Source organism: Malaclemys terrapin, chromosome 23 (genome assembly GCF_027887155.1).
Source record: "Malaclemys terrapin pileata isolate rMalTer1 chromosome 23, rMalTer1.hap1, whole genome shotgun sequence".
NCBI classification, from domain to species: Eukaryota; Metazoa; Chordata; order Testudines; family Emydidae; genus Malaclemys; species Malaclemys terrapin.
This window is the reverse complement of record NC_071527.1, coordinates 5,590,005-5,616,890: the sequence shown is the minus strand read 5'-3', so window position 1 is coordinate 5,616,890 and position 26,886 is coordinate 5,590,005. Positions and strand designations below refer to the sequence as shown.

The 26,886-nt window shown below is 52.3% G+C and overlaps 2 protein-coding genes across 6 annotated transcripts in view; one reads left to right on the top strand and one right to left on the bottom strand.

Annotated features, from left to right (window-relative positions):
- Window positions 1–1,673: 1,673 nt before the first annotated feature.
- Window positions 1,674–15,297, bottom strand: ZNF740 (zinc finger protein 740). Of its 3 annotated transcripts, XR_008443145.1 has the most exons (8): window positions 15,205–15,297; window positions 13,273–13,660; window positions 12,664–12,795; window positions 12,389–12,475; window positions 11,099–11,222; window positions 9,903–10,041; window positions 7,982–8,436; window positions 1,674–4,131 (listed from the first exon to the last, which is right to left on the bottom strand). XR_008443145.1 is itself a non-coding variant. In XM_054012247.1 (7 exons), exons 2-7 carry the CDS (start codon window positions 13,279–13,281, stop codon window positions 8,208–8,210), a joined length of 720 nt encoding a protein of 239 aa, XP_053868222.1. In that variant the 5' UTR covers window positions 13,282–13,660; window positions 15,205–15,297; the 3' UTR covers window positions 7,734–8,207. The 3 variants fall into 3 exon arrangements, 2 of the variants coding, with proteins under 2 accessions (XP_053868222.1, XP_053868223.1); XM_054012247.1 differs by lacking the exon at window positions 1,674–4,131 and having other exon boundaries at window positions 7,734–8,436; XM_054012248.1 differs by lacking the exon at window positions 1,674–4,131 and having other exon boundaries at window positions 8,250–8,436; window positions 9,903–10,021.
- CSAD (cysteine sulfinic acid decarboxylase) overlaps window positions 14,568–26,886 on the top strand; it is a 26,208-nt gene continuing 13,889 nt past the window's right edge. Inside the window, exons 1-3 of one of the 3 annotated variants that reach the window (XM_054012243.1) lie at window positions 14,568–14,745; window positions 16,539–16,660; window positions 25,273–25,422. In XM_054012243.1, coding sequence (XP_053868218.1) covers window positions 25,297–25,422 — 126 coding nt within the window. In that variant the 5' untranslated portion in view covers window positions 14,568–14,745; window positions 16,539–16,660; window positions 25,273–25,296. Of the gene's footprint in view, window positions 14,746–16,538; window positions 16,661–23,574; window positions 23,632–24,033; window positions 24,084–25,272; window positions 25,423–26,886 lie in introns of those variants that run through there. The other 2 variants (XM_054012244.1, XM_054012245.1) reach the window with 2 other exon arrangements.

Here is a 26,886-nt window from a genome sequence, read left to right as displayed (position 1 = left end):
AAAGCAGGTCAAGCCTCTCTCTCCCCCCTACATCACTAACTGAAGCCAGTGTTTTCACACACAAAAAGAGTCCGGGCAAAGTGTGGGTGGGCCTGTGGGCAGGAGGAATACTTGCTCCCTTCCTCGCTAATTAGCTGTTTGTTAGTGGTTGCAAGGAAGTGGGCGGGGGGGGGGTGTCACGCTTGAGAATCAGTTGCTCACACCCTTACACCCCCTGTGTACAAGGCAACCAGCCCACCTCTCCCCAGGCCCCTGCCCTGTGCTCTCACCAGCTGTCCTTGCGGAGGAGAGACCTAGGGCTACTCCACATCTCCTGCACCTGCAGCAACCACCCCCTTCCCCTGAGCGCAAGGACTGAACTAAGCCCTAGTGCCTCTAGCCTGCTTGAAGCTAAAGGTTCGGGCCCACTGGCTTAAGTGCAGTAGTAGAGAAACCTCTCTCCCCAGGCTAGGAGCGGGGAAGCTGGGTTAGAACCAGGAAAACTGGTACCTGTGTGCAGCTAACAGGGCCCTGGGCTTGAAATGAACAGGTGTGGGATTGTTCCCAGCCCTAGAGGGGTGTCCATGTGGGGTTTGGTGATAAGAGAAAGTCTGGAAGGATGTTGTGTGTATTTCCTCATTTTGGCAGCTTCCCATGCTCAAAAGCAGAACCTCCCTGCAACCGCGTTTGCTTTCCGGACACAAACAAGTGTCAACTCCCACAAAGGGTGGTGGTAGGGGAACCACACAGCGCCAGGCGAGCCAGCCCCAGCTGCTGCTCCACAGCCCATGGGAGAGCGAAGGGCCCAGCTCAGAAGCCCTGTCAGCAGGGGGGCAGGGAGGGCTCCATGGGACAAAGGCTGCAGTGGTGGAAATCAGGGAGCAAAACTTTCCCCTTGCAGAGCCGGCAGTCAGAGAGAATCAACGGGCAACGCCACCCAGTCACAAACAGCACCTATGGCCACATCCTGTTACACCGCTGACAAACGCAAGGTGACGATTAAACACAGAAATTGCCACAGTGCATTACACCAATGCTCCTGACTGGTAATGATTACGGCCCCCGGAGGACACGTCAGACCCTCTCATAGATAACTAGTCAATGACATGCTAAAGAACCAGCAACTGTCTTCTAATCCCCAGCCACGCACCTCATGTCCTAACCCCCGAGGAGGGCTGGTACGCACTATCAACCGGCCGAGCTCCTGTAACCACAATTAGTATTCACATTAACTGACCCTGACCCTTTTAAAAAGGAAGCTAAAAATCCTCCGCCGCATCTTGTGACAGAAAGTTCCATGGGTTAATTAAAATCCATAGTTACCATGGTGACCGCAGATGTTTGACCCTTTAGCTACTTGGGAGAAGTTCTTGGCTTGCTGACGCTTAGAGGCCAAGATTGTGTTAGTTGTTAGCTGTGTTATGGTAACACCAAGGAGCCCATTTGCTACAACATTTTCTAGCATGATTAGTGATTGCAGGCATCCAACACGGGGTCGGATGTCCAGCGCATGGACTATTTGCTCTCTCAAAGCAAGGGCCCTCGAAAGAGACAAAGTTCCCCAAAACCACTACTCCCCTTTTTCATAAACCTTAACCGTATGCTACACGGGCTTTTTTTTTTTTTTTTTTTCTGCACTGCTGTTCAGGCCAGGATCCGAGACCCTAGAGTGAACTAAGATAAGAAGCAGAGTAGAGTTTAGAAAAGAAAAAAAACCACAAGATTTTATTTAAATACTCTAAATAGGTCACAAAGGAACAGACACCACACTAATGGTAAAAAGATACAAGTTTATAACATCTTATAAAAACTACAGTTTAAAAGTGATTCTCATTTATCTCCTCAGTAACACACGCTCCCCCCACCCCCAATCGCAAAATAAGTATATTTAAAAAAAAAAAAAAAAAAAAAAAAAAGACAAATAAGCCATGGGACTTTCCAGATATCACTCAGCTCGGATTCACTAACACAGGAGAGTTCTTGGTCCATCTGTCAAAACAGTAGTTCTGGGACAACGGGGGGCCACTTCCCGCCTACCTTCAGGGATCAGTGTCACGCCACAGTGTGACTGAGTTCCTTCTGCCTGTGAAGGGCACCTGGGCAGCCATCCCCTTCTTGTTCACACACTCCTTGACTCAAGGGCAGGCAGGCGTGCACACGTATAATCTCTCACACTTAGCCGGCAGCATGGTTTCCAATCCCTGGCCTTCAGGGGCTCATGCCCGGCTGCAGCGAGGGGTGTATTCTGGCATGTGGTTTTCTGGCTGGATGATTTTTAATGCTCACAAAGTGGGAAAGGAAATTATCCTGGCTGGAGCTGGGAAATGGCATGATCAAGGTCTAATGCTGCACATTAATACAGCGCTACAGCTAGCCTCTTCCCTGGGCCGTTCCAGGCCTCACCTGAGAAGACAGCTGAGCACAAATCAGACCGGAGTCTGGTGAGCTTGTTATGCATGCACACTAGAGAGCAGGGTCCCATCTCTGAAACACACAGACAGACACTGTCCCCTTCCCCCCACCAGACGTGGGCTCATGTGGATATGGAGGCTACAGGAAAAATTAGCTTTACATGGGTGCACAAGGAAACGAAGTGCCCATTTGCACCCCACTCCAGAGAACCAGCCAGCCTGACGCCGCTACTCATCTGCTTTTCAGCCATGGAGGGGCTGGGGATAGCTGCATTACAGTGGTGCAGTCACACTGGTGCAGCCATGCCGTGACAGTAAGGGGCTTGCAAGAGCATGGTTTACCCTAGCTTGAAAGCAGGGAAAGCCCCTAATTGCACCAGAATAACATCTTTACACTGGAGGGTTGTATTGTTTTAACTTACACTCCCCAGCACAGATGAGGTGCTGACGCACCTCTTTGCTACAGCAAGTTAAAAGCCAATTTTAAACATCGTCCTGCCTGTGTTACTAGAACTGACACATTTTCAGTAGATGTATTTTGGAGCGCTGGTGCTAGCCAGATTGCCCTTTTGCACCCAGCTCAGACAGGGAAACTTGTTTCTAGTCAGTTTCAGTTGTGTTCCTTGTCAGTTTCACTGCCCCCACCTTTCTCATGTGATTTCGGCTGCAAACCAGCTAGGCAGAAGAATAAACTCAGAGTCCTGAAACATCTCCGTCAATATTACTCTTTATCCCTGGGTATAGCTCCTCAAGGGCTTGTGTATAAGGGGACACTAAGGAAAATGAATCCCCATTAAAGGTGTGAATTTATAGCAAATTAGTTAAACTGCATTAAATCCCTGTGTGAATGCTCTTATTCAGAATTCAAGCGGTCTTAATTCGATTCATCTTAATTCACTTTGGAATGTCATGACAGGTTACATAAGAGCATTTAAAAATAAAAAAAATGTTCAAATCATCGTAAGTCACTAATTTCTAGATATAAAATTGAACACTTTTCCCATGCATCAGCTGAGGGGGTTTGCAGAGCACGAGCCGTATGTGAATCCAATAAGCCTCTTAGCCCCAGACTTGTACGTTTTACCGGGAATCGAAATACCTCTGCCGAGATGGTTTAGAAAAAGGCAGCACCAGCTGCAAACAATTTGACTTTCAGGCTTCAAGACAGCTGCAGCTACAGGCAACCTGCAGCGTCAGCTAGACAGATGAACCCTTTGTATAGCACACGGTGTGCACGCATCAGCTACTCAAGGAAAAGGACTGTCTGTAGCAGCAGTGACACCAGCAGCTCTGCAGTAGTGCCTCACCACCAGGCCAAAAAAACAGCTTTTGAGAAAAAACCCCAGCCACACAGATCACACACGCATCAAAACCTTGCAGCACTGAACCCAGGCAGCCTCAGGCCCTCAGATGTTCTGAGCAGCGAGGTTCCCACCCATAATTTAGGGGTCTCTGCTCCAGACCACAGGTGTTCCATCCGCTATGAAAGTTCAAAACCGAGAGTGAGTTAGTTTGTCCTCCAAACCAGCCTCTGGTTTAACCGAACCAACCGTTTGCCAACACCCTTTTGCCAGTAGTCCTACAGGATAGCTTGTACTGCCCCCTTGTGCTGGGCAGAAGTACTGCCAGATTGTAACAGGCTGCCAACCAATGTTCACGTCACAGCCAACGCCCCAGGATCCACCGTCAGCAGTTTTACACAGAAGATTCGTGTTCCAATAGTAAAACTTCATACTTCTCTCTGCAAAAGCGAGTCAGGATAATTAGCGCAGGGAGAACACGGATACTGAGCAGTACTTTGTCAGAGCTGGGACTAGAACCCATGACCGTCTGACTTCCAGTCGATTGCCTTACTCGTTGGGTGGGGACAGGAGAATAAATAGTGACACCAAACACACAATGGGACATCCCATTTCAGCCATTATTGCCACGGGGCACAAGGAGCCAGGGCTGGACAGCAGATCAGGCCTGTTCAGAAGAGAATCTTAAGTCTAGGATTAAAGGCTTTTCTGGTGACATTCTCCAGGCCAAGGTACTTCACGTTAACATGACGCCACCTCCAGGCTTTCAGTGTTGACCCCACCCATGAAAGCCAGTTCTACAGATGTGAGTCACAGTCAACGAGGTAGCTTTTAGCCAGGATTTCTGGGGGCCCAACAGAACGACAGGCCATCTCTCCGCAGGAGTCAGATACTAGTCCCACAGCTGTGCTGATTATCAGCGATGCTGATGTTTTGACACGATAAGGGACTAGATAAAGCTGCATGTCACTGCTGGTTTCAGCTCCCTTCACCACAACATGGGGGCGTGGGAGGCAGGGAATCTCCTTTTACCAAATAAAGAGGGTCAAAAGGTAGAAAGAGTCTTCGCTTCTCTGAGGGGCAGGAAAAAAAAAAAGATGAGAGTTCCTTTAAATTCCATCATCGGTGAAAGAGAGAGAGCAGGGAAAGACTCGTGCAAAAGTGACTTGTCTCTCCTCCTCAATCGGCTTTGACCCGATGGGACCAGCTAGAATGGTAATCACAAGCTGCTTCCATACAACACTCCCTCGACCTTACGCCCCACTGCCAGGTTGCAAGGCCCAGCATCATTCAAACAGCCGTCCCCTCTCCAGCCTAGGACAGGTTAGGCCATGAGCCTGTGGTGGAAGCGTCCTGAACGTCTCCTTCCCTGCTATGCCAACCCAGGCGCTGGCAACATGGAACTCCCAGCTGAGAAGCTAGCCAGTCACCCGTCCCATTGCTTCCCACAACAGTGTGATTCTGAGTGACAGAATCAACGGGGCTTTCCTTGAGGAGACTATGATTCCAGACAACATCCAGAAGCTCCAGACGTACAACAGGGTGTGATTTTCTCGGGCAGGGAGACTGAAAAGGAACAATTCTAAGTTGAGGCTGCAGGGGCCTGGCAGAGAATCACGCAAATGGCACCGAAAAGGTCTCAAAAGAGGAGCCTTGGCCTCTAACAGGCAGCAGGGGCTGATCACGTAGCGTCGCAACGAACACACCGCTCTTCCATCCTGTGCGGTTACAAGCGGAGCCTGCGTTTGTCTGACAGCGTGGGCAGGCCAAGAGGCGGAGGATGCCCATTTAACCTCTTCCAAATCTCTGCAGCAATAAAGCGTGTTAGAGGCAAGCAGGAAGTTGGACCATTGTGATTTCAGGGTCTAAGGAGCTCAGGTGCCCTGAACTCTCAGCTCGCGATGGATTCAGCGGGAAGGGTAGTGTTTGGCACCTGGGAAAGACAATTCACACTACCAGGTTCTACTCTAGCCGTTCCCCAAAGGAGACCGCAGTGCATATGCGGATGCGGTACTCCGCTGGGGAGAGATTTGGATGAAGGGCACCGCTCGAGTAAAGCATTCATACCGGTGTATCCAGCATGCGGGTGCAGAGAGCACGCTGCTGTCGAAATTCTACAAAAGAACCAACCAAGGATGTGTCAGGCCAAGCCAGGCTGCCCTGTCCTGTGGATGAGACACAGAACTCTGTTCTCTTTGCAAACTGGCTTTCAGTCCCATCTTTGAGGGCCGGGGGAAGGCAGAGCAGAATCTGGCAGCAGGATGCCTTGCAAATCTCCCCTGGCAGAGTGTCTCTCAGAGATATATGGATGAAGGGGGGAAAAAAAAAAAAAATCCAAGATGGAAATCGGAATGGGTTTCTAGCTTGGATTTTGGGGGGGGGTGGGGGGGAAGGGGGTGGAGGAAGAAGAGAAGAGGATGAGTAGCAGCACCCGTGGGGGAAGGGAGTCTGAAGGAACCTGGAGACCCAAAGGAATATAGCAGCGAGATAAAGAGAGACAGAAGATCACCTTGCTAACGTTAGCAGCGTCCCTGCTGGCCTTCGCCGGACAAGGCCAGGCTGCACCAGTGCGGCGTGTGCTCTGCTGCTGGGAGAAGCTGCTCCAGAAAGGATTTTATTTCGGTACGTAGCTCGCTACACGGAGGGCAACAGGGGGCCGCATGATTTGAACTAAGTGACAGAGCCACTGACATTTTAAAGAGCATTGGCGTCATTTCCTAAGGGCGCTTTGCTCCAGTGTCACTGATGCTCAGAAAGCCGAGTCCAGATTCGCGCTGCCCTGTGTAACCTTGCCCTGTGCCCTGCTCCCCCCTGCCCCAGAACAATTACCAGGGCACCGAGTGACATCTTGGAGCAGAAACAGGAGATCCTGAGCTTCAGTGATGCCAGCTGCTGTGCACAGAGACCAAGCTTAGCTAGAAGCCACGCTAGACCTAGGCTACGCAACCAGGGACATCTGGGTGGGGCTCTCAGAAGAGCACTGAGCAGGAAGTATCCAATATACTGCTGTCGCTGCAAGAGGAGTGGGAGCCAATGCACCGACATGAACAGCCTCTTCCTTCCCTACACATTTGTTCCCAGCCGGGAACGGTCTGATCTTTAGCTGACACTAGCTGGGCCTGAGTTTTCAGAGGCAGGGCATGACCGAGCGTTGGGAGCCAAGAGGGGGATTTGGGGAGGCAGAGTCGACGCTTTGGTAACAGTCTTTTTCTGGCCTGCAACAATCAGGGCTCCTGAGAGTGGCTGGGGAGCCTCACCCCCTCCCTCATGCCCATGGTTTCGGTTTCTTCCACAGGAGGAAGTTTAACTGCCTTTCCCTGCAGGTCCCTTGAGCTGTTTCGAGCTCCCCCTGAACTGCGCAGTTGCTCCTGGGCCACGGGAGAGTTGCCAGAGAGAAGATCACAGTTTATTTAAGTGGTTTCCACCCCCAAGTAGACAGGGCACCGATTTAATGGAAGTGAAATCCGAGAGTGGGTTAAATTCCCCCCAAATCCAGAACAGACACTGCAAAGATCCAGCCCTGGCTGGCCCTCGGGGTCAAACACAAAGGGGTGGATCTTATCCCAAACTACAAAGCAACTGAAAGCCTTCCCGAGCGTGACCCAAACCCGGCAGCGTTTGAGGCAAGAGCATTTCTGAGAAAGCCAGATTATGTGCTGCTGCCACCATGAACCAGACTAGGATCTGAATTCCAGGGGGAACAGGGACGTGCCGTAATGGGATCACCCCAAGCATCCTCACATACACACACACTGGGGCCAAGGAAGGAGGGCAGCCTCTGGCAGAAGCCGGTCCCCATGGCTGTATACCCCGAAGCACTGCCTGTCATCAGGGGTTTGGGTGCTGCTAAGAGACACGTCCAGACAATGCCATGCGGGTTCACCCAGGCGACGTATACAACAGCAGCTCACACAACACCATTTCATAGGACACCGATCGCACCAGCTGCTGGGTGTCACAAGAGTTTCAACTGAGTCCCCGCAACCGCTCCCCTCCCCCCTCCAACAGTGCGCTCTCCTCCCTCCCCCTCCAACGTCCCCGCTCGTTTCTTGAGGTGGAAAGAGCAGGAGGAAACTCGGTTACAAAATCAGACGCCCTAGAAATAAGAGCTCCGCAGACCTCATAACCAAGCTCTCGGCTGAGATGAGTTCCTGCATTTCATGCCTGAACCAAAATCCTCCACAGCTGCCTCTTACAATCCACTGCTTTGTTGGTCTCTTCCGGTGAGACTAGTTAACAAGAGAGTCAAAAGAACACCACGGTTGATTTCCACCCCGCTATATTTCATACCTGTTAGCTCTACCTGGGCGGGAGCTGGTCGATCAGGTGATGGCAAGTGTTAAGAGTTTGAGGTGAGTGTAGCTAGCTTTGCCCTGTAGTCCCCCGAAGCCTTTCCTGAGAGGCAAACGGTGATACTTCAAAAACAAACCAATGGAAAAGAAGGTTTATACACAGCTGCCCGTGGCTTCTGCTGGTTGAGTAGAGATTCCGGATCATCCTCATCTTATTTACAGTTTCAGGACCCCATCCGAGAGTCTAGGAGAGTCCTCAGCTCTGTCCCCCCTTGGCCGGGGGCACAGGAGCAGGCAAAACTAGACACAGAAAACTGAAAATCCTGTCCACGTCCTAGCTTCTCCGACGCATCGCCCTGGCTCCTAAAGCAGCAGCTGCGAGTCAGGGGTTTTGGTCTGGCAGCCCTGGCACATTCGTTTGTGTCTAAGCAGCCGATCTGTCCTGGAGAAGCTCTGCGGGAGATGGAGAAGAGAGAAGGGCATTATTGCGCCGTCGAATCCAGCCAATAAGAAAAGCACCAACGCAGGGCAGCGTGCGCTGCTGGAGTCTGTTATGGGAACGGCAGGAGCACTCTTCGGAGCTAGGAGACTCCTAGAGCAGCAAGGCAGGGCTAGATTCTCTGCTCAGCACAGGGAGCTGTGTGCGGACCCCAGCCCAGGTTACAGTAGTCTGACCCTAACCCTAACCCAGCCCAGAGCCCTCACCCCCTCATGTACCCCAACCCCCTGCCACAGCCCAGAGCACCCTCCCACACCCTGAACCCCTCATTCCCAGCCCCACTCTGCAGTCCTCACCCCCAAACCCCAACCCTCTGCCCCAGCCCTGAGCCCCTCCCACACCCCAACCTCCCCATCCCCAGCTCCATTGAGTTGCGGGCATCAATTTTCTTCAACTGGGTTGCCAGAAAGAAAAGTTTGAAAATCCCTGACTTAGGCAATGGAGAATTAGCACGGCCACGTCCCATCCCCACTCCCTACACCAGCTTTTAATTCCCACTCGATGGGTCCCTAATTTCTGTCATGGGAATTCCCCACTGGCTGTTTTCAGCCAGAAGCCAAGCTCTTTTGCACTGTTTGAACAGCACAAGGGGCTGGACCGTAACCAAGAACCTGCCCAGCGCCCAGCCACGCTGCTCAGCTGACCGAGTCGGTTTCTAGAGAGAAGATACAGCCCCACGTGTGTCTGGCTGTTCTGCACTGCTCTGCTGGGTGAGAGCCCAGAGTCTAACCCAGCTCTGACACCGACTCTGCAAGACAGCTGGGCCAACGTTTTCCACGCGTGGCTACCGACTGGGGGTGCCTCTGTTTTGGGGGAGCCATCCCAGGCCGCCTGATATTTTAAGAACTGTTGAGCACCTGCAATCCCAGCACAAGTCCAGGAGGGCTGGGGGCGCTCACAGCTCATGTCGGCCCCCTAAAAGGTAGCGATGTCTGACCTTAAGCCCTTCACAGTCCCCTACTTCCCAGGGGGCCGTGGGAGGATTTGCTCATGGCTCTGCAGCGCTAGGAAGATGAGCCGGGCTCCATAGGCCCTGGGCAGAGATCTGCACTGCTAGGCACAGACCAAAAGCAGCACCAGGCAGATTTGACCGGGCCAGATCGAACAGCACAAATTCCCGGCAAGCTCTCGTCCAGGCGGTTCGTAGGAGGACAGTGGTTCCGACAGGAAGGAAGCGGCTCCCTCCTCTGTGCGCGCTAGCTCCCCGTGATAATCCCGCTGTCCTGCTCTAGGAAACCACGGAGCCCAGCAGCCTCCCCAGCACAGAGCCTGGGCTGATGCCTTGTCCCAGGAAGGGGCATCTCCTCCCCACACCCAGCCACCTCAGGAGTAACCCTTGCAGGGTGTGGGCGGGGGAGTGTCTGAAGCAAAGCGACCCCGCCCCTCGCGCTGTGGCATGCCTGGCCAGGGTGGGGGTTACCTGCATGCAGCGCTCGCACTGGTAGGGCTTTTCGCCGCTGTGCACGCGCTTGTGGCGCTCCAGGTGGTACTTCTGGATGAAGCGCATGTCACACAGATCGCACTCGAACGGCTTCTCACCTGGGGAAGAGCAGAAGGGGCTGTGATAGGGAGGCTTGTACTGCCCACTGCCCCCCCGCCCCACTCCCTGTCCACCCCAGTGGTGGCATGGAGCCTCATGCCACCACCTGGTTCCAAATCCCCACTGCCCTGCCTTAGACCCCCACACCAGCCTGTCTGGCTTGCATCTCTGCCCTGGTCTCCTACTGTGCCCCCCCCCTTACCGGATCAATAATGACACTTAGAACCACCTCTCCTCTTCATTTCCCTTTCCTAGTCCTGTCTCAGCAACTTCCTCTGTGCTGCCCCTTATACGTGGGCAGCTTCTTAACCCATCTGCAAAGCCGCTGCCTTCTCCCAGTTCAGAAAGATCCTTCACCAGGCTGGCCGGCATTAACTGATCAAGAGGTGCATGCCCCACAGCTGAGTAACCATCTGATCTTGTGGCCGCGGCACTTCGTCGCTGCACCACATGGGAGTTTCCCTTGAAAACTCACCAGGGCAGGGACGGATTTAATCCCGCCCGTCATCCCCTCTGCACAGCCTGTTTGGTCCCCCCCTTTTCTCTGGTGTCACAGCCCCACCCTATTCTACAGCTCACAGATCTCTCCACATCGCCGCGAGCTGGGCTGTTTGGGACGAAGCAGCAGAAAAGCAAAGAGAGGCAGGGGGATAGGGACAGAAGAGCAAGGATCTTCCACCATCACGATCCAGGCTCTCAGCAAGGAGCGGCTCATATGGCAACAGCAGCTTCCTCCTCGTCAGATCCAGTGGTAGGAGCTAGAACACAATGCAATGAACGCACCACCTTTAAAGGCAGCGTTCGCAAAATCTGCGCCCAAGACCCATTATCCAGGTAGGTACATGTTCTCATTTAAACATCGCTAGGACCCTAGTGCCCTCTTGCAACCTTTCTGCTTAAAGAGCCGAGCGGTTTGATCAACAGAGCCCCCGTCCCCACTGGAGCACAGTTCAAGTTACAGACGCAGCTAGAGTTACGGATCAGCCTCTCAATGGGTCACCCCCGTTCTGCTTCTGAGCCAGAAGGCCCACACCAGCCATCGGCAAAGCAAGACCTTCACTCTCCTGCCTCTTTACCAGTATGGATGAGGATGTGTCTCTTGAGATGGTAGCTGCTCCGAAAGGCTCCGTAGCAATGCTCACAAATAAAGTTCTTGGGGATTCTCAGCTGGAAGGAGCCGTTCTGCTCAATCACCATCACCTGCGAAGAACAGACAGACCCTCACCGTTCCAGTGCACGGCACAGCAAGCACATAACACTGCTCTAGGGTCAGGTACTGGGAGAGGTATTCACCCCTCCCTACCCCCTTCCATTTGGTGACGTTCAAGCACTCTTGTGAATGCTTCAGGCAGGGACCATTTTTGTCATGTGTCTGTGCGGTGCCTAGCACAACAGGACTTTGGGGCCCCTAGGCACTGCATTAAAGATTGTGAAGCACTTTGAGATCTCCTGATGAAAAGCTCTACGTAAGAGGGAGGTACCATTATTACTGCTACAATATAAATAGTTTAGCCTCCCAATCCTCCTAGAAGGGAGGACGGAAGATGAAGACACCGAGAGGTTAAAGGATATGTTTGCGGCCATGCAGCAAGCCTATGGCAGGTCCAAGGACAGAACTCAGGAGTTCTGATTCAAAGGGTACATTTATACTTACCTGCTGGTTCGGCAGCAAGCAATCGATCTTCTGGGATCGATTTATCGCGTCTTGTCTAGACACGATAAATCGATCCCGGAAGTGTTCGCCGTCAACGCCGGTAATCCTGCGCCGCGAGAGGAGAAGGTGGAGTCGACAGGGGATTCTGCCTGCCGCGTGTGGACCCGCGGTAAGTACCTTTAAGTTCGAACTAAGATACTTCGACTTCAGCTACGTTATTCATGTAGCTGAAGTTGCGTATCTTAGTTCGAACTGGGGGCTTAGTGTGGACCAGCCCCAAGTCCCATTGCTTTACCCACAAGAGCACTCTTCCCATTTTAGCCGAGATTCTTCTTGCAGGTGAGACGGGCTCAGTACTGCAGGGAGAACTAGTATCTGCCACAGGACATGAGTTCACATTTTGGTTTGGGGGTATTGTCTCCACCCCCCACCACCACCTTTACCCCAGTGTCACTCTTGGAGCCTGTGAATCCATTTCTTGGCTGAAAGGTGCTGGGCCCTCAAGGGTGAGCTGTGCGATGGTGAGGAGCCGGATGCCTGAACTGTGAGAGTGTCAGGAGCCAAACGCCTGAAAGCCGCTCCTGTCTGAGATACAGGCAGCAATGCCAACAGCTCGCTCAGGAAAAAGGGATGGCCCTGAGCGTGGTAAGACTTCATAAGGCAGCCCCGTCTGCCCCGCTCCTCCCTGACCATATGACGGACGATTACCTGCCTTTTTAATGGTCTTTTTTGGCTGTGATGCTTCTGCCGGCTCTTCCTCTTTACGGCTGCGAGATTTCTCGCTCTCCTGGCGGTGACTCTTAAGGAGAGAAAACAAGGGTCAGTTCTTTCCCTGTGTGCATTTCCAGAGCCCCTTGCCCCCAGAACCCTCTGGAGAAGCCCTGAGCTGTTACATTTAGACACCCCTTTCTAGTCACGTCAATGACAGTAGGTATGGGGATGGGGCAGGATCAGGGTAGAGACCACCTGTAATAGCTCCCCCCATACCAGCATGTTCGGACTGTTCCCTCTCTCTCCATTCTCGGTCTGCTTGGAGCTCTGTTTTGGCATCATCTTCTTGCTGGCAACAGTTGGCACGAGGCACACCCCAGAGAGGCCCTCGCAGGCCAGGAGACTCGCCTAAAAGACGAGACAAACAACCATGAAAGATGCAGGGTTGAGATGAGCTTAGCCAGCCATAACCTAACCAGCCACTGCCCAAACATGCCAATGCCCTCTAACAGAATGAATCGGATATATTCAGCCACATGTGCAACTACACCACCCTCGGTGGGTGGAGGTCTACAAAGAGAGTTTATAAATTAATATTCCTGGTAGCTAACGGGAGAGTTCCCTTGAGCTTAAGAAGTGCAGTGTTTTGGGAGCAAGCATTCCAGTTTTGTGGTGGTATGTGTGCAACCGTGTTGGCTGCATATGCTTAACCTGTTTAATTTAACCGATTCTTCGTTTGATCAGAACTATATTGTTTGCATTAAGTATCGACTTCTACCCGTTATCACTGTGGGTCACCAAGGGCTCTGCAGCCCATTCAGCTTGACAGTCACCTTCCTGTGACGTTGCATTCCTGTTACAGATGGGAAAATTGGGGCTCATTACCTGAGCCATCTTGTCTGTCTGTCCTCAACAAACGGATTGTAACAATTCTTTAGCCTTAATTCTCTCCCGGGAAAGAATTTTACGATTAGAAAGATTTTTTTTTTTTTTTTTTTCAGTTAATCATTTTTTGCTGGTCTTGTCCAGTACCCTCCACTTTGACGACATCTTTCTGGATTCTGAGAGTCTGGAATTGTGTGTGGCGTTCTAAGGGCGTCTTCCCCAAGCACTGCCGAGAGCTGGAGAAGCTAGACGGGAAGGTAACTGACTGCACCGCTTTTAGAGAGGAGTCATCCCAACCCTAGCCCTGCTTCTGGATGGATCCTGGATAAAGGGAGTTGATCTCTGTGCCTCGATATCGCTGCAGACACTTCTCTGGTTTAGTCTGAGCCTGTGAGTAAAAAAAAAAAAAAAAAAGAAGAAGCATAACTGAACCAATTGATGAGGGACGGCTAGAGAAAGAAACTTCTATATCAGTGTGTCAAAGCACCTTCACACAAAGAGAACCCAGGCAAAATTCATTGCTTAAGGCCACGTCTACACTACCCACCGGATAGTAATCGATCTATCGGGGATTGATTTATCGCATCTCGTCTAGATGCGATAAATTGATCCCCGAATCGACGCCCGTACTCCACCTCGGCAGGAGGAGTAAGCAGAGTCGACGGGGGAGCCGCGGCGGTCGACTTGCCGCCGCGAGGACGGCCAGGTAAGTCGAACTACGCAAATAGCTGAAGTAGCGTATCTTAGATTGATCCCCCCCAGTGTAAACCAGCCCTAATATTAGCAGAGGTTCTGCTGGAAGGTGAGAAGAGACAGAATACTCTCTCTCTACTGTTTACGAGCTTCTCTAAGCCCTGTGCAAAGTTAGCCTTAACAACAACATTTTGCAGATGGGGAGACAGAGAGGTAAAGTGACTGGCCCCAGGTCACACCGAGAGGAGAATCCAGGAGTTCTGACTTTCAGTGATCTGCCCTAACCTCTAGGCCACGCTCCCATCCCAAAGCTGGGAAGAGAACCCGGGAATCCTGACTGCCACCTTGTGTTCAAACACACCCCTTCCTTCTTCGAATACCAGCATGTACAGAAAGGCTGCACTGGGTGCTCTCTGACATTATTATTTCACAGTTCAGGAGAAAGTGTTTAGAGGTGGTAACTTTCTATTCTTAGAAACAGGAAGCATAAAATCTGACACTCTGTAGTGCCATCTATCTGCTCCGTGAGGCTGCATGGAAGTACAGCGAGGCTGCGAACGAGCAAACAGTAACGAGCATAACTGTGGATTGTCATTCCTGTCCGTGCATGCACAAGTGGCGTGAACAAGTTTGCGATTTGCCGGAAGATCACCCCACACCTTGGTGTGAACTACTATGAGTGCGGACACACAGGGCAGCACAAGTGAGGTCCGGTGCATGGATCGGAGGAAGCAGGCACCGCAATAGGTGCTCAGTGTAGCATCCCAGAGTGCACACAGGGTAAGTGTGCGCAAGCACCCAGCTTGTTGCAAGCTAAATTCAAGTGCCTCTGCAGCATGCTCATGTACAATAGCCCCAGCCTGTGGGCAAGTGTGCAAAACCACAGCATGAGTGTGCAAGCACGCAGCTAGCCCAAGGCGGGGACCCAAGAGGGCAACGTTGCAACCTGCGCTTGTGTCTGAGCGTGCAAGGCCTGAGCACGAGTGTGCACACAAGCGCGTGGGAGCGGGCAAGGCCCAACGCCCGCAAGTGTGCAAGTCGCACCCCCGCGGGTGGGTGTAAGTGTGCAAGCTACAGCCCCCCGAGCGTGCAAGGGCCCCGGCGCGAGCGTGCAAGCGCATGCGCGCAAGGCCGAGGCGCGGGGGGGTGCAAGGCCGAGCCGGCTCCGGCCCCGGCCCCCTGAGGGGTGGGGCCCGTTGGCCCCCAGGGCCCGCGGCCGGTCGGCTCTGGGGTCCGTACCTGGCTCGGCCGCTGCGGGCTCCGGGCTCCGCCGTTGCCTCCGCGCTCTCCCCCGGGAGACAAGTTTACAAACAGCGGCCCGAACCCTCTCGGCCGCCGCCGCTACCCCGGAACCGGAAGCGCTTGGCACAGGGGTCACGTCCAGTCCGCCCGGGCGGGGCCGGCGCGTGCGCACGGCCGCTCCTGAGGCCACCCCTGCCGCCATCTTGGTGCGGGTAAGTGAGCGGGAGGGAGGGGGCTGTTACCAGGGTAACCATGAGTAGTGGGGAGGGAGATCCTGAGGCCTCTGGGGCTGGGCTCTCCTTGGCCCCAATATACACCCCCAGTGGGCGGGGCTCTCCCTGGCCCCACCCCAATATACACCCCCAGTGGGCGGGGCTCTCCCTGGCCCCACCCCAATATACAACCCCCCCCCCAGGGGAGTGTGCTCTCCCCGGCCCTACTCCAATATACACCCCCCCAGTGGGCGGGGCTCTCCCTGGCCCTACTCCAATATACACCCCCCCAGTGGGAGGGGCTCTCCCTGGCCCCACCCCAATATACACCCCCAGTGGGAGGGGCTCTCCCTGGCCCCACCCCAATATACAACCCCCCGCCCAGGGGAGTGTGCTCTCCCTGGCCCTACTCCAATATACACCCCCCAGTGGGCGGGGCTCTCCCTGGCTCCACCCCAATAAACACCTCCCAGTGGGCGGGGCTCTCCCTGGCCCCATCCCAATATACACAGCTGGGAATTAGGGGGATTTAGCTTCCCCCCCCCATCAACTATACACAGGGGATTATGTCCCACTCCCATCAGTGGTGAACTGGGGCACCTGATCCCACTGAGCAGTCCCAGGGCGTTGGGGGGGGGGTCCTTTGCACCCCATCCCCTCCCCACCATCAGGGGGTGAAAACAAATACCCTCTCTCTGTGGAGAGGAATCTAGACATTTGGGAGATACCCTATCTTGCAGCCCTGTGCTGCAAGGCAGGGAATCACTCCTGGGCTCCCATCTACGGTGCCCTGAGAAGCAGGTGTTGGCTTTGTAGCATCCATCTGTGGACCCCCCCCAAGAACCTGGGAATAAGGGGGATCAGGATATGGAGTTGTACTGCTGGAGTGTAGAAGGAAAAGGGGGGCTTCTCTTACCCCTTCCTGCCAGGGGGTAAGGTTGGGGTAGGGTAGATCGGTCATTGAATCAGCACGTTGCTCCCAGTCCTGCATTTTCCACAGTAATTAGCACGGGCCTAACTTTTCTCCCGCTGAGCGCGCTGGGAAAATTTCACCCTGATTTGCTCTTGGTTCTGATTTCTTTCCGTTGTGTCACTTCCCCCTCATAATATCCTTTGCAGCTCCAAGGCCCCAGTCAGCTCTTCCTCTGGTGACTCCTGTTCTCTATGTGCGTCTATTTCACCTGAAGAAGATCTCAGAAGGCTTTGCAAACCTCCAGGAAGAGCCACAACCCCTCTGCCAGGTAGGGCTGTGTTGTTATCATCCCTGATTTACAGATGAAGAAACTGAGGCACAGAGGAGTGATGTGATTAGGGTCACGCAGCGAGTCAACAGGAGTCTGGCCTTGTTAGAACATAACATAACAATGGCCGTACTGGGTCAGACCAAAGGTCCATCTAGCCCAGTAACCTGTCTACCGACAGTGGCCAATGCCAGGTGCCCCAGAGGGAGTGGACCAACAGGCAATGATCAAGTGATCTCTCTCCTGCCATCCATCTCCATCCTCAAACAGAGGCTAGGGACACCAATCCTTACCCATACTGGCTAATAGCCATTAATGGACTTAACCACCATGAATTTATCCAGTTCTCTTTTAAACGCTGTTATAGTCCTAGCCTTCACAACCTCCTCAGGTAAGGAGTTCCACAAGTTGACTGTGCGCTGCGTGAAGAAGAACTTCCTTGTATTTGTTTTAAACCTCCTGCCTATTAATTTCATTTAGTGACCCCTAGTTCTTGTATTATGGGAATAAGTAAATAACTTTTCCTTATCCACTTTCTCCACATCACTCATGATTTTATAAACCTCTATCATATCCCCCCTTAGTCTCCTCTTTTCCAGGCTGAAGAGTCCTAGCCTCTTTAATCTCTCCTCATATGGGACTCATTCCAAACCCCTAATCATTTTAGTTGCCCTTTTCTGAACCTTTTCTAATGCCAATATATCTTTTTTTAGATGAGGAGACCACATCTGTATGCAGTATTCGAGATGTGGGCGAACCATCAATTTATATAAGGGCAATAATATATTCTCAGTCTTATTCTCTATCCCCTTTTTAATGATCCCTAACATCCTGTTTGCTTTTTTGACCGCCTCTGCACACTGCGCAGTTCTTCAGAGAACTATCCACATGACTCCAAGATCCTTTTCCTGACTTGTTAAAGCTAAATTAGCCCCCATCATATTGTATGTATAGTTGGGGTTATTTTTTCCAATGTGCATTACTTTGCATTTATCCACATTAAATTTCATTTGCCATTTTGTTGCCCAATCACTTAGTTTTGTGAGATCTTTTTGAAGTTCATCACAATCTGCTTTGGTCTTAACTATCTTGAGCAGTTTAGTATCATCTGCAAACTTTGCCACCTCACTGTTTACCCCTTTCTCCAGATCATTTATAAATAAGTTGAATAGGATTGGTCCGAGGACTGACCCTTGGGGAACACCACTAGTTACCCCTCTCCATTCTGAGAATTTACCAGTGTGACAGTGCAGGGGGTAGAACCAAGTTTGCTCGACAGCGCCAGCATGCCAGTACTACTGGTGCAAGGTTGGCTTCGCTTCAGAACTTCTGTACTTCACAAGTAAGCTCACACTCCTCAGAGCGGGTGCTAGCTGGGTCTGTTTTGAAAGTTGAAAGAGTGGATGGGGAGGGGGAAAGTGCTTTTAAAGTGTCTTGCAGCCTGAAAACATCCATCTTTTGACACTCAGAGACAGGGTCTGAGTTTAAATCTGATGGAAAGTGCTGACAGCTAATGGCTCATGGTGTCCAGTGTGTTATGATTTTGGTGGGTCTCAGAGCTTCTCTTAGGTAATAATAATAATCCCTAGCTTTTATCAAGTGCTTTCCATCAGTAGATCTCAATACAATTTACAATGCAGGTCAGTATCATTACTCCCATTTTAGAGATGGGGAAACTAAGGCATAAAGAGGGGAAGTGACTTGCCCGAGGCCATCCAGCAGGCCAGTGGCAGAGCCAGGAATAATAATAGAACCCAGGTTTCCTGAGTTTCAGTCTAGCACGCATTGCCTCTCTCAGTGTTCTTGTCACAAAAGCCTCCGGCACAATGGGCACTAATTAGTGTCTTTCTTGTTACTCTTATTTATGAATTAATGATTAATTAATAATTAATCACGGAGAACCAGGGATCACCCAATGAAATTTAAAGGCAGCAGGTTTAAAACAAACAAAAGGAAGTACTTCTTCACATAATGCACAATCAACCTGTGGAACTCACTGCCAGGGGATGTTGTGAAAGCCAAAACTATAACAGGGTTCACAAAAGAATTAGAGAAGTTCATGGAGGATCGGTCCTTCAATGGCTATTAGCCAAGATGCTCAGGGATGCAACCCCATGCTCTGGGTGTCCCTAGCTTCTGACTGCCAGAAACTGGGAGTGGAGGACAGCAGATGGATTACTCAGTGATTGCCTGTTCTGATCATTCCCTCTGAAGATTGGCCACTGTCAGAAGACAGGACACTGGGCTAGATGGACCGTTGGTCTGATCCAGTATGGCCGCTCTTATAGGGCATCACTTACGGGACTAAGGCAGATCTCAATTATGCTAGGTACTGAACAAACAGAGAGTAAATAGTCCCTGGATGAAGCAATGGATGGACTAGGGAGACAGAACTCCCATCCCAGTTCTAGACACTGCCTTCCGTGATCAGGATGGCTGGACGCACATGAACGGAGAGCAGTGGGCTGGGGCAAAGCATACCCTGTGCTGCCCCTGCTGTACCGGGCGGTACTTTCCACCAGTGCTAAATTATTATTATTATTATTATTGAACATTTGTACTGTGGTAGCACCCAGGAGTCCTAGTCACGGAGCAGGATCCCACCGCACTAGTGCTGTACAGACCCAGAACAAAGAGGCCGTCCTTGCGCCACACTTTTAAAAGAACGTGCATCCAAAGGGATTTTTGCCCAACATTCCCTGTGCATTGAAAAATCCCCCCACTTTAGGGAGGGGAGGCGGCAGCTTAGGGACTCACTGTTCCCTGCGAAGCTCCTAAGAGAAACAGAGATCTACACAGACTACTATGACTCCCTGACCTACAGACCCCTTGTAATAATGTACAGTACACAGCCCATGTCACTGACAGTTGTTTCAGAAGCAATGGGGACCCTTAGTGGCAGGGAGTGGCAAGTGCAGCCTTTATGGCTGCTACAATCACGTGACTTTTCACAGCTTGCAGATTTGGGATGTCGCAGGTGAGAAATTCCCACTGGCTTAAAATAAAGTGTGCCTTGTTGTTGAAATCCCTATTTGCGCTTTGTAAAAGTCTGGCAGGGATCTGTCCCTTGTTGGTGCCGGCCAGTCCTGTGATGATACCATGTAGACTAATACCTGTAGTTAATTTCCCATTTGGATCCGTAGGCCAGGGTGCAGGAATTGATCCTGACATGGTGTGCTGGCTGTGCTGCTCCCACAGAGTTCCTTTCCCCTCCCCACCATCCCCTCCTTTAGGAGGATACACACGCAGAAAGCAGGCAGCAGGCTGTTGGGCAAAGCACATTTGGAAGGTAGATGGAGTCTCATGAATTAGGGGTGGTTTCCTGGAGCGGAGTGGGGCTGTAAAAGGGTGATGTTCATTCTTGCAAGTAAATGAGATTACTGTGAAATAATAAGGGTGGGTTCAAAAGTTGAAAGTTTAATGATTTACAGTGAAAGGCCTTGTCTTACGCAGGGATTGTGATTGTAACATGCTCTCTGTGACTCAGATCCCTCATTGCCTTCCAATCGCTTTTCAGAACTTGTAGGTTTCATGCTCTTTACTATTCTCAGGCTGCTCATAAACAAGAGTAGTGTTTATTTTAACAAACACAGGAGAAGATTTTTCCCAGGGCCCCATGAGCACAAGTGGCATAGAAAATCACTGGGGCTTGTGCTCTGAAATCCCTTAGGTACCTTTGAAAATATCCCCCTCAACCAGTCAGCAGTGCTGCCAACTCTGATGATTTTATCACAAGTCTGACAATATCTGGTGCCTCAAAACCCCAGGTCCTGGAGTCCTGTGATTAGAAGAGCATCTCAGCTATCTTTTTTTTTTTAAATTAAGTTTCTAACCCTCATGGTTGCAGAGAAGAGTGTGAGAATGTGAAGCCAATGTGACCTACAGGCTCAGAAACCAGTAAGCAAAGAAAAAGAAGCCCATTTTTATTTTATTTGGCTTAAAATCATGATTTTTTTTTTTAAATCTCATGATTTTGGGGACCTCACTGCTGATTTTAGAAAGCTTGGGGTTAAGTGATACTGAATCAACAGGAGAGAAGTTTGGCTTAAGAAGCAAATTAAAACCCTGACTCAGGAGAGGAACAGCTTGTGGGAGTTAAGCACACGTTTAATGTCCTTTCCTCCATTGGGGTCAAAGTAATGTGTTCTTTGGGAATAAGCACTCTCCAGTGGCGCCGGAAGGACCAGAAAAGTTGCGGGGGCCAAGCAGCAACCAAAAGAGGGGAGAGGCTGGGGGATGCCCAGGGGAATAGGGAGTGACTCCCTGCAGAGCCCGTCCTGTTCCTGCCTTCCCCACTACCTATGCTTGGCTCCTGCTCCCCCTGCGGGTGACTCTGCTGTCCAGGTAACCCTGGTACCCAACTCCCGACATCCTCCGGCTCCCAGAAGCTTTGGCTTCTGTGCTCCCCTGCCTGGTCCTGGCTGCAGCAGCCCGGCTCCCCTGTGCTGACCTGCTACCAAGCACCTATATTCTCAAAAGGGCAGGGGTGAGCTGGGGAGGCCCAGGGGAACAAGGGGTGACTCCCTGCATGGCCTGTCTGGTCACCGCCTCCCCCTACCTGTGCTCAGCTCCTGCTCCCCACTGGTGACTCCACTGTGCAGGCGGCTCTGGTTTCTGGCATCACCTGTCTCCTGCCCCTGCACTCCACTGCCTTGTCCTAGCTGTAGCATCCCAGGTTACCTCCATGCTGACCTGTTGCCGAGCGCCTATATTCTCAATGTGGGGGGCATGGGTCCCCTGTTTAAAAAGTGGGGAGGCAATTGCCCTTTGCCCACCTCCACCCCCCAACTCTGGCTCTGACACTGATTATGTTCTTGCAGGGGTGACTCTATGTATTTTGCCGCCCCAAGCACGGCAGTCAGGCGGCTTTTGGCGGCGCGCCTGCAGGAGGTCCGCTGGTAACACAGATTCGGCGGTATGCCTGCGGGTGATCTGCCAGTCCCGCAGCTCCGGTGTACCCGCCGCCGAATTGCCGCTGAATCCGCTGGACCTCCCGCAAGCATGCCGCCGAAGGCTCCCTGACTGCCGCCCCCACAGCAACCGGCAGGCCGCCCCCCACGGCTGGCCGCCCCAGGCACGTGCTTGGTGCGCTGGTGCCTGGAGCTGCCCCTGTGCTCTTGCAAGAGCAGGCTTTCCTTTCTCCTTGCTCTCTCCATCTCTCCTTGGTCACTCCTCCTTTTGTAGCGTGGCGTCCATCCTTTCTAGAAGGAAAGCTCTTCAAGGCAGGGACCTTGACTTCCTTTGTGTCTGTGGTGCTGCCAGCTGTAAATAATGCGTTATAATAACCAGTGGACGTGGGCCCTGCAGGATCCAAACACTCTAGATTTTGGGGGAGATTTGGATCTGAGTGAGCCAAATACTGGGCCAAACCAAATGGATCAGACTGAACAGGCCAGATCTCAGCAACCCTGAAGGTGGTTTTCAGGTCCAAGCTTTGCATTTCAGGTGCATAAACTAAGACCTGGCGTGTGCAAACAGGGTTCGGGGGGCACGACCACCCGCCCTATCTTTAAGGCTACATGGGAGAGGAGGCCCGATACCTCTGCCTCTTGTAACTTGGGGGCTCAGCATGGGAAATGTGGAGAATCAATGAGGTAAGAAGACCATAGCCTGCCCTTGATTTGAGTGTTGTATTCGTTACATTAGGAACCTCCTAAAAATTGCTGGAATTTCCATTCCTGAAACGAACGACTGCTAAATTTAAATCCCCAATAAATGGAAACAAGTCTTCAGGCAGCACTTAATCAGCCTGTGCATTTCCCCGGGAGAACGGCTGCGGATTGGAAGAAGGCGTGGATGGTTTTTAGATCCAGGAATAACATTTATAGCTTGGCAGGCTCAGATAGGAGCAAGTACCTCTCATGCTGTAATGTGAGCTGCAAGCCTGTCTGGGATCGGAACATCATTTTTTGTTACCGCCTCTGTACATCATTGCACAATCGGCCAGGTGCATGATGGGATTATATTAACTTTTCTTTGAAGTAGCAGTTGTTGGCAGGATTCGTGAGGCCACACTGGATGAACCAGTCATTTGATCCAGTGTGGCAAATCCTCTACAAGGTCTGTTTTGTTCCATTTCTGCCCTGGGAGTTGCAAGGTTTGCTTTAGCTGGAGAATGCACAGAGCAGGAGACAGACAGAAATCAGGGGTGTCAGCGTAACAGTTCCATTACATCAGGTGTAAGAAAAATTGGTGCAAATGGGGAAGTAGCACTCACCTGGTACTCAGTGATCAAGTGTGACTTGCACTGAGCGAGTATTTAGCAGAGAATTAGCTGGTGCAGCTAAATTGGGGAATGTATTTATTAATTATATTAAAGGCACCCCATTATACTAAGCACTGTATAAACACATGGTGACTGATATCCCTGTCCAAAGAGCGTACAGTCTAAATAGTCAAGGGTAGGAGAAAGGAAGCTTTGTCATCCGCATTTTACAGAGGGGATCTTGTACAGATCTTGTACGCCTTTACAGAGGCACACTCAGATTCATGTAATTTGCCCCCACTCACACAGGGAATCTGTGGTAGCACCAAGAACTGAACCCAGCTCTCCTAAATTCCAGGTCAGTCTCTTAATCACAAGACCAGCCTTTCTCTCACCCATACTGGGATGTTGAGGGCATAAATTAATGTTTAGGGCAGAGGGTGCTCTCTCTTGCACCCCCGGGTAGTTGCTTTTTCGGCTGCACACAAGTGAACCTTGTATGCACATCCATTGCTTGCTAAAGCAGTCTCCACTCTCTGCGCTTCCTCTTGACTTAAGTTGGTGCATTGCATGCGGGGGCTTGTAGGTGCTTCTTGTTGTACCTCCTCTGGCGGTCGGATGGGGTCCCGCGCCCTGGGATTTCTAGTCCTTGCTAGCCACACCTCTGCAGAGAATATGAGGGCAGGGCTCTGTGGACTGCACTGAGGCCAACAGAGTGCACTTTGGCCAGAGCTGCCTAGTTCATTTCACCTCTGGGAGCTGACAGGTAAGGAACTGCTGCATGTCCACTGTGCCTGACCCACAGGAAGGGGGGAATGAGAGAGAGGGGAGGGAAAGAAGAAAGGTGTTCAGAAAGCTCCCATCGGTGGCCGGGCACCCTGCCCCCTTCCTTGAGCACCAGATGATCCGTAATGATCACTTTTCCCAAAGGAGTTTGTAATGTCTCAGCATCGCTCTGGCCTGGGTTGTCCCTGGCATTTTGTGGCAAACAGCATTTAGCACATAGAGGTACAGTATCTCGGAGCTGGCCTGTTTGGACTGAGCCCAGCAGGGGGCTACGTGAATTTGACTCTATTTGTGTCTGGCAAATAGAAAATCTCCTGGAAGCAGCAAGGGGTGCCTTTAAGAGCTGCTGTGTGGAGTGACTTGTCAGTAACAGATCGTTTCCTTTGTACTTTGTCCCTGTGATCTGGGCACAGATTTCATGGCGATGGACAGGTAACAGGACACTGGGTGGCTTTTTTCCAGAGTGGTTGTTTCAGGGGCGCATGGGCTCCAATGGGGGAGAGCTCAGCACAGTTATTTGTCGTGGGCGGGAAGAGTTCTCAGCACGGCATAAAACTGCAAGGAAGAATCGGACTGTGGCCCGAGGGCTGACCGACGGGATCGGGCACAGGCAGTGCCGCTGAGATGCAGAGGGGTGACCCCGTGGTACAGAGGTTATGGAATAGGGTGGGCATCGGATTATCACTGAAAAGCACTCACAGTAGAAGGGGTTTTTTAGGAAGGGTTTCACAGCAGAGATGGGGGTTGTGTGGCGCAGAAGGAAAGGAGATGATGTCCTAGGCAGGCAGCCGGGGTGCTGAGATCGCTGCCTACCAGGCTGACCATTATTGTCCCATTGTCTCCTGGTAGTCCTCCCTCTGTGTGGCTGAATCCACCTGTTGTCTCATGTCTTGTACTTGGATAGGGAGCTCTTTGGGGCAGGGACCATCATGTTGCTCTGTTTGTACAGCGCCTAGCACAGCGGGGTCCTGGGCCATGACTAGATGCTACCACAGTTCAATTTTTTCAATTATTAGCCAAGCATAAGGGGAAGCGGGGGTGGGGGAGCGGTGAAGAAGAAGAGAAAGAGGATACTGGCTTAGGAGGTGCACAGGCAGCAGGAGGAGGAAGAAAGGGAAGCTGTAGAGGCAGGGCCTACAGAGGACTTTGAAGCTCTGCGGGGAGGGGAATGACCCTTAGTTCCAAGCTCTTTGAGCTCATGCTCCTTGGCCTATAAGCCACCAGGAGTTTGTGGCCCCTGATCTGTGGAGGAATGTCCTCCCCATGTGACGAGGAAGGCTGCAGCCATACCTTTGGGTGACGTGCCTGGCATCTGGGCTGGCCATGTTGCCTGGACATGAATGGTCAGCGCTGGGTGGTGTCTGCAGATGACCAAGTCCTACAGCAAGGGCTGGTCATTCTAGAGGGGTCCATATCACCCACCCCTCGGGGGATCATGCTGCAAGTAGGGTTGTCTGTGACTCCCACTGCCCTAGAGAAGGTGCCGGAGCAGGCTGCGAATAGGGAAGGTTCCTGTACTGCAGGTATGATGTCCAGAGCTCCCCAGGCTTCACGCTTCTCTCCCAGGAAAGTGTAGGTCTCCACAGAGATTCACAGACGTCTGGTGTGTTCTGATGTACAGGGGCATGCTCGGGGGAAACGGCTGATGATGGCAGAAGACCCCCTGTCCCACCCCGCCCTGGATAAGGCGGCCGGCGAAGAGTTCCTGCAGGAAGCTTTCCAGATCATCCTGGAGGAAGCCGTCAGGAAAGGGACAGATGTCGCAGAAAAGGTGGGGCTCCTGAGGGCAGGGGTGGCTGGCCTAAGCTCCACCCCTTCCATGGGGTAGCCTGTGGTGGCCCCTCTTCAGCGTGGGCACGGGAGGGAGTTTTCCCTCTTACCACAAAGGTGTTTTGCAAAGGGCTCCTGTCTGTTTCTAAGACGAGTTGCTGCCAGTGGTGATCATTGGCCCTCTCCCTGTCTCCAGGTGCCCTTTGCCCAGAGCAGTGGTGATCATCGGCTTTTCCAATCCATTGGCAGGAACGTGGCACCACCAGAGCGGTGATCCAGCTGGCCTTAACCAGTGTCACAGGCCACCCCCTGCAGCCACGCACAAGTTGCCCCCTACTGCCTGGGCATAGACTGAACAGCCACCCCCTGCTACTTGGGCACAGACTGCCCCACCACCCAGGCACAAATTGCCTGGTCACCCCCTACAATATAGGCACAGACCAGGTGGCCACTTCCTGCCACCAAGGCACAGACTGTCTGGCCACCCCCTGCCAGCCGGGCACAGACTACCTGGCTAAGGGCTGGACCAGGAGCCCTATGGCCCCACCTCATGTATACAAAACAGCGCCGATCGCACCCTCGGCTTTAATATTAAAGGGGAGCTCCTGGAGACGGCAGTTCATAGCCTGCAGTTCGGACTGGCCACTCAGCTCAAGGAGCATGGTACGTCGTTATGGACCGCACCGGTGCCTAGAGAGGAGAGCGACCACAGGCTGCACGCCAGCGCCCATCCATACCGTACTGGGCCCGCTCGTGCCTTAGATTGCAAGCAGAGGAGTGACTTTGCTCGGCATGTGCTGTCTGTTCCCCTGACTGCTACTGGAACTGTGCTCCGCTGTCCCCTCTCCCAGGGGAGGATCTCCAAGAGCTCTGGACACGCTGGGGCGCTGAGCTTGGAGGCCTCGCTCTGGGAGGCAGGCCGGCAGAATCCCACTTTGCAGAGGGGAAAAAACGAGGCCCCGTGGTGTGAAAGAGCCTGGGGAAGGGCTCCATGTGTTGTCACAAGGGTCCTGGGGAGCCCCGGGAGGGAAACGTTCTGGGATTGCGGCCGCAGGGAGAGCCTCTCTCTGATGTGCTGCTCGGACCCAGTCCCCTCCCGTCCTTTCCTGTTTATGGGCTCAGTCCAGGGGAAATACACACGCAGTCCTGGGCACTGAGCAAAGGCTGGATGGCTACCCTGGGGTCGGGGGGGGTGACCATTCCAGACTCCTCCATTGCCAGGGACGGTGAGAGGAAGTACCGGCGCTAACGGTGGGGAGGAGAGTGCATAGAACTGAGTTGCCCCCTGCTGCTGCTTAGGGTATGTCTACACTACGGGATTAATCCGAATTTAGATAATTCGGATTTGAGAAACAGGTTGTATAAAGTCGAAATGAGTGCGGCCACACTAGCACAGTAATTCGGTGGTGTGCGTCCAAGTACCGGGGCTAGCGTCGATTTCTGCACTGTTGCACTGTGGGTAGCA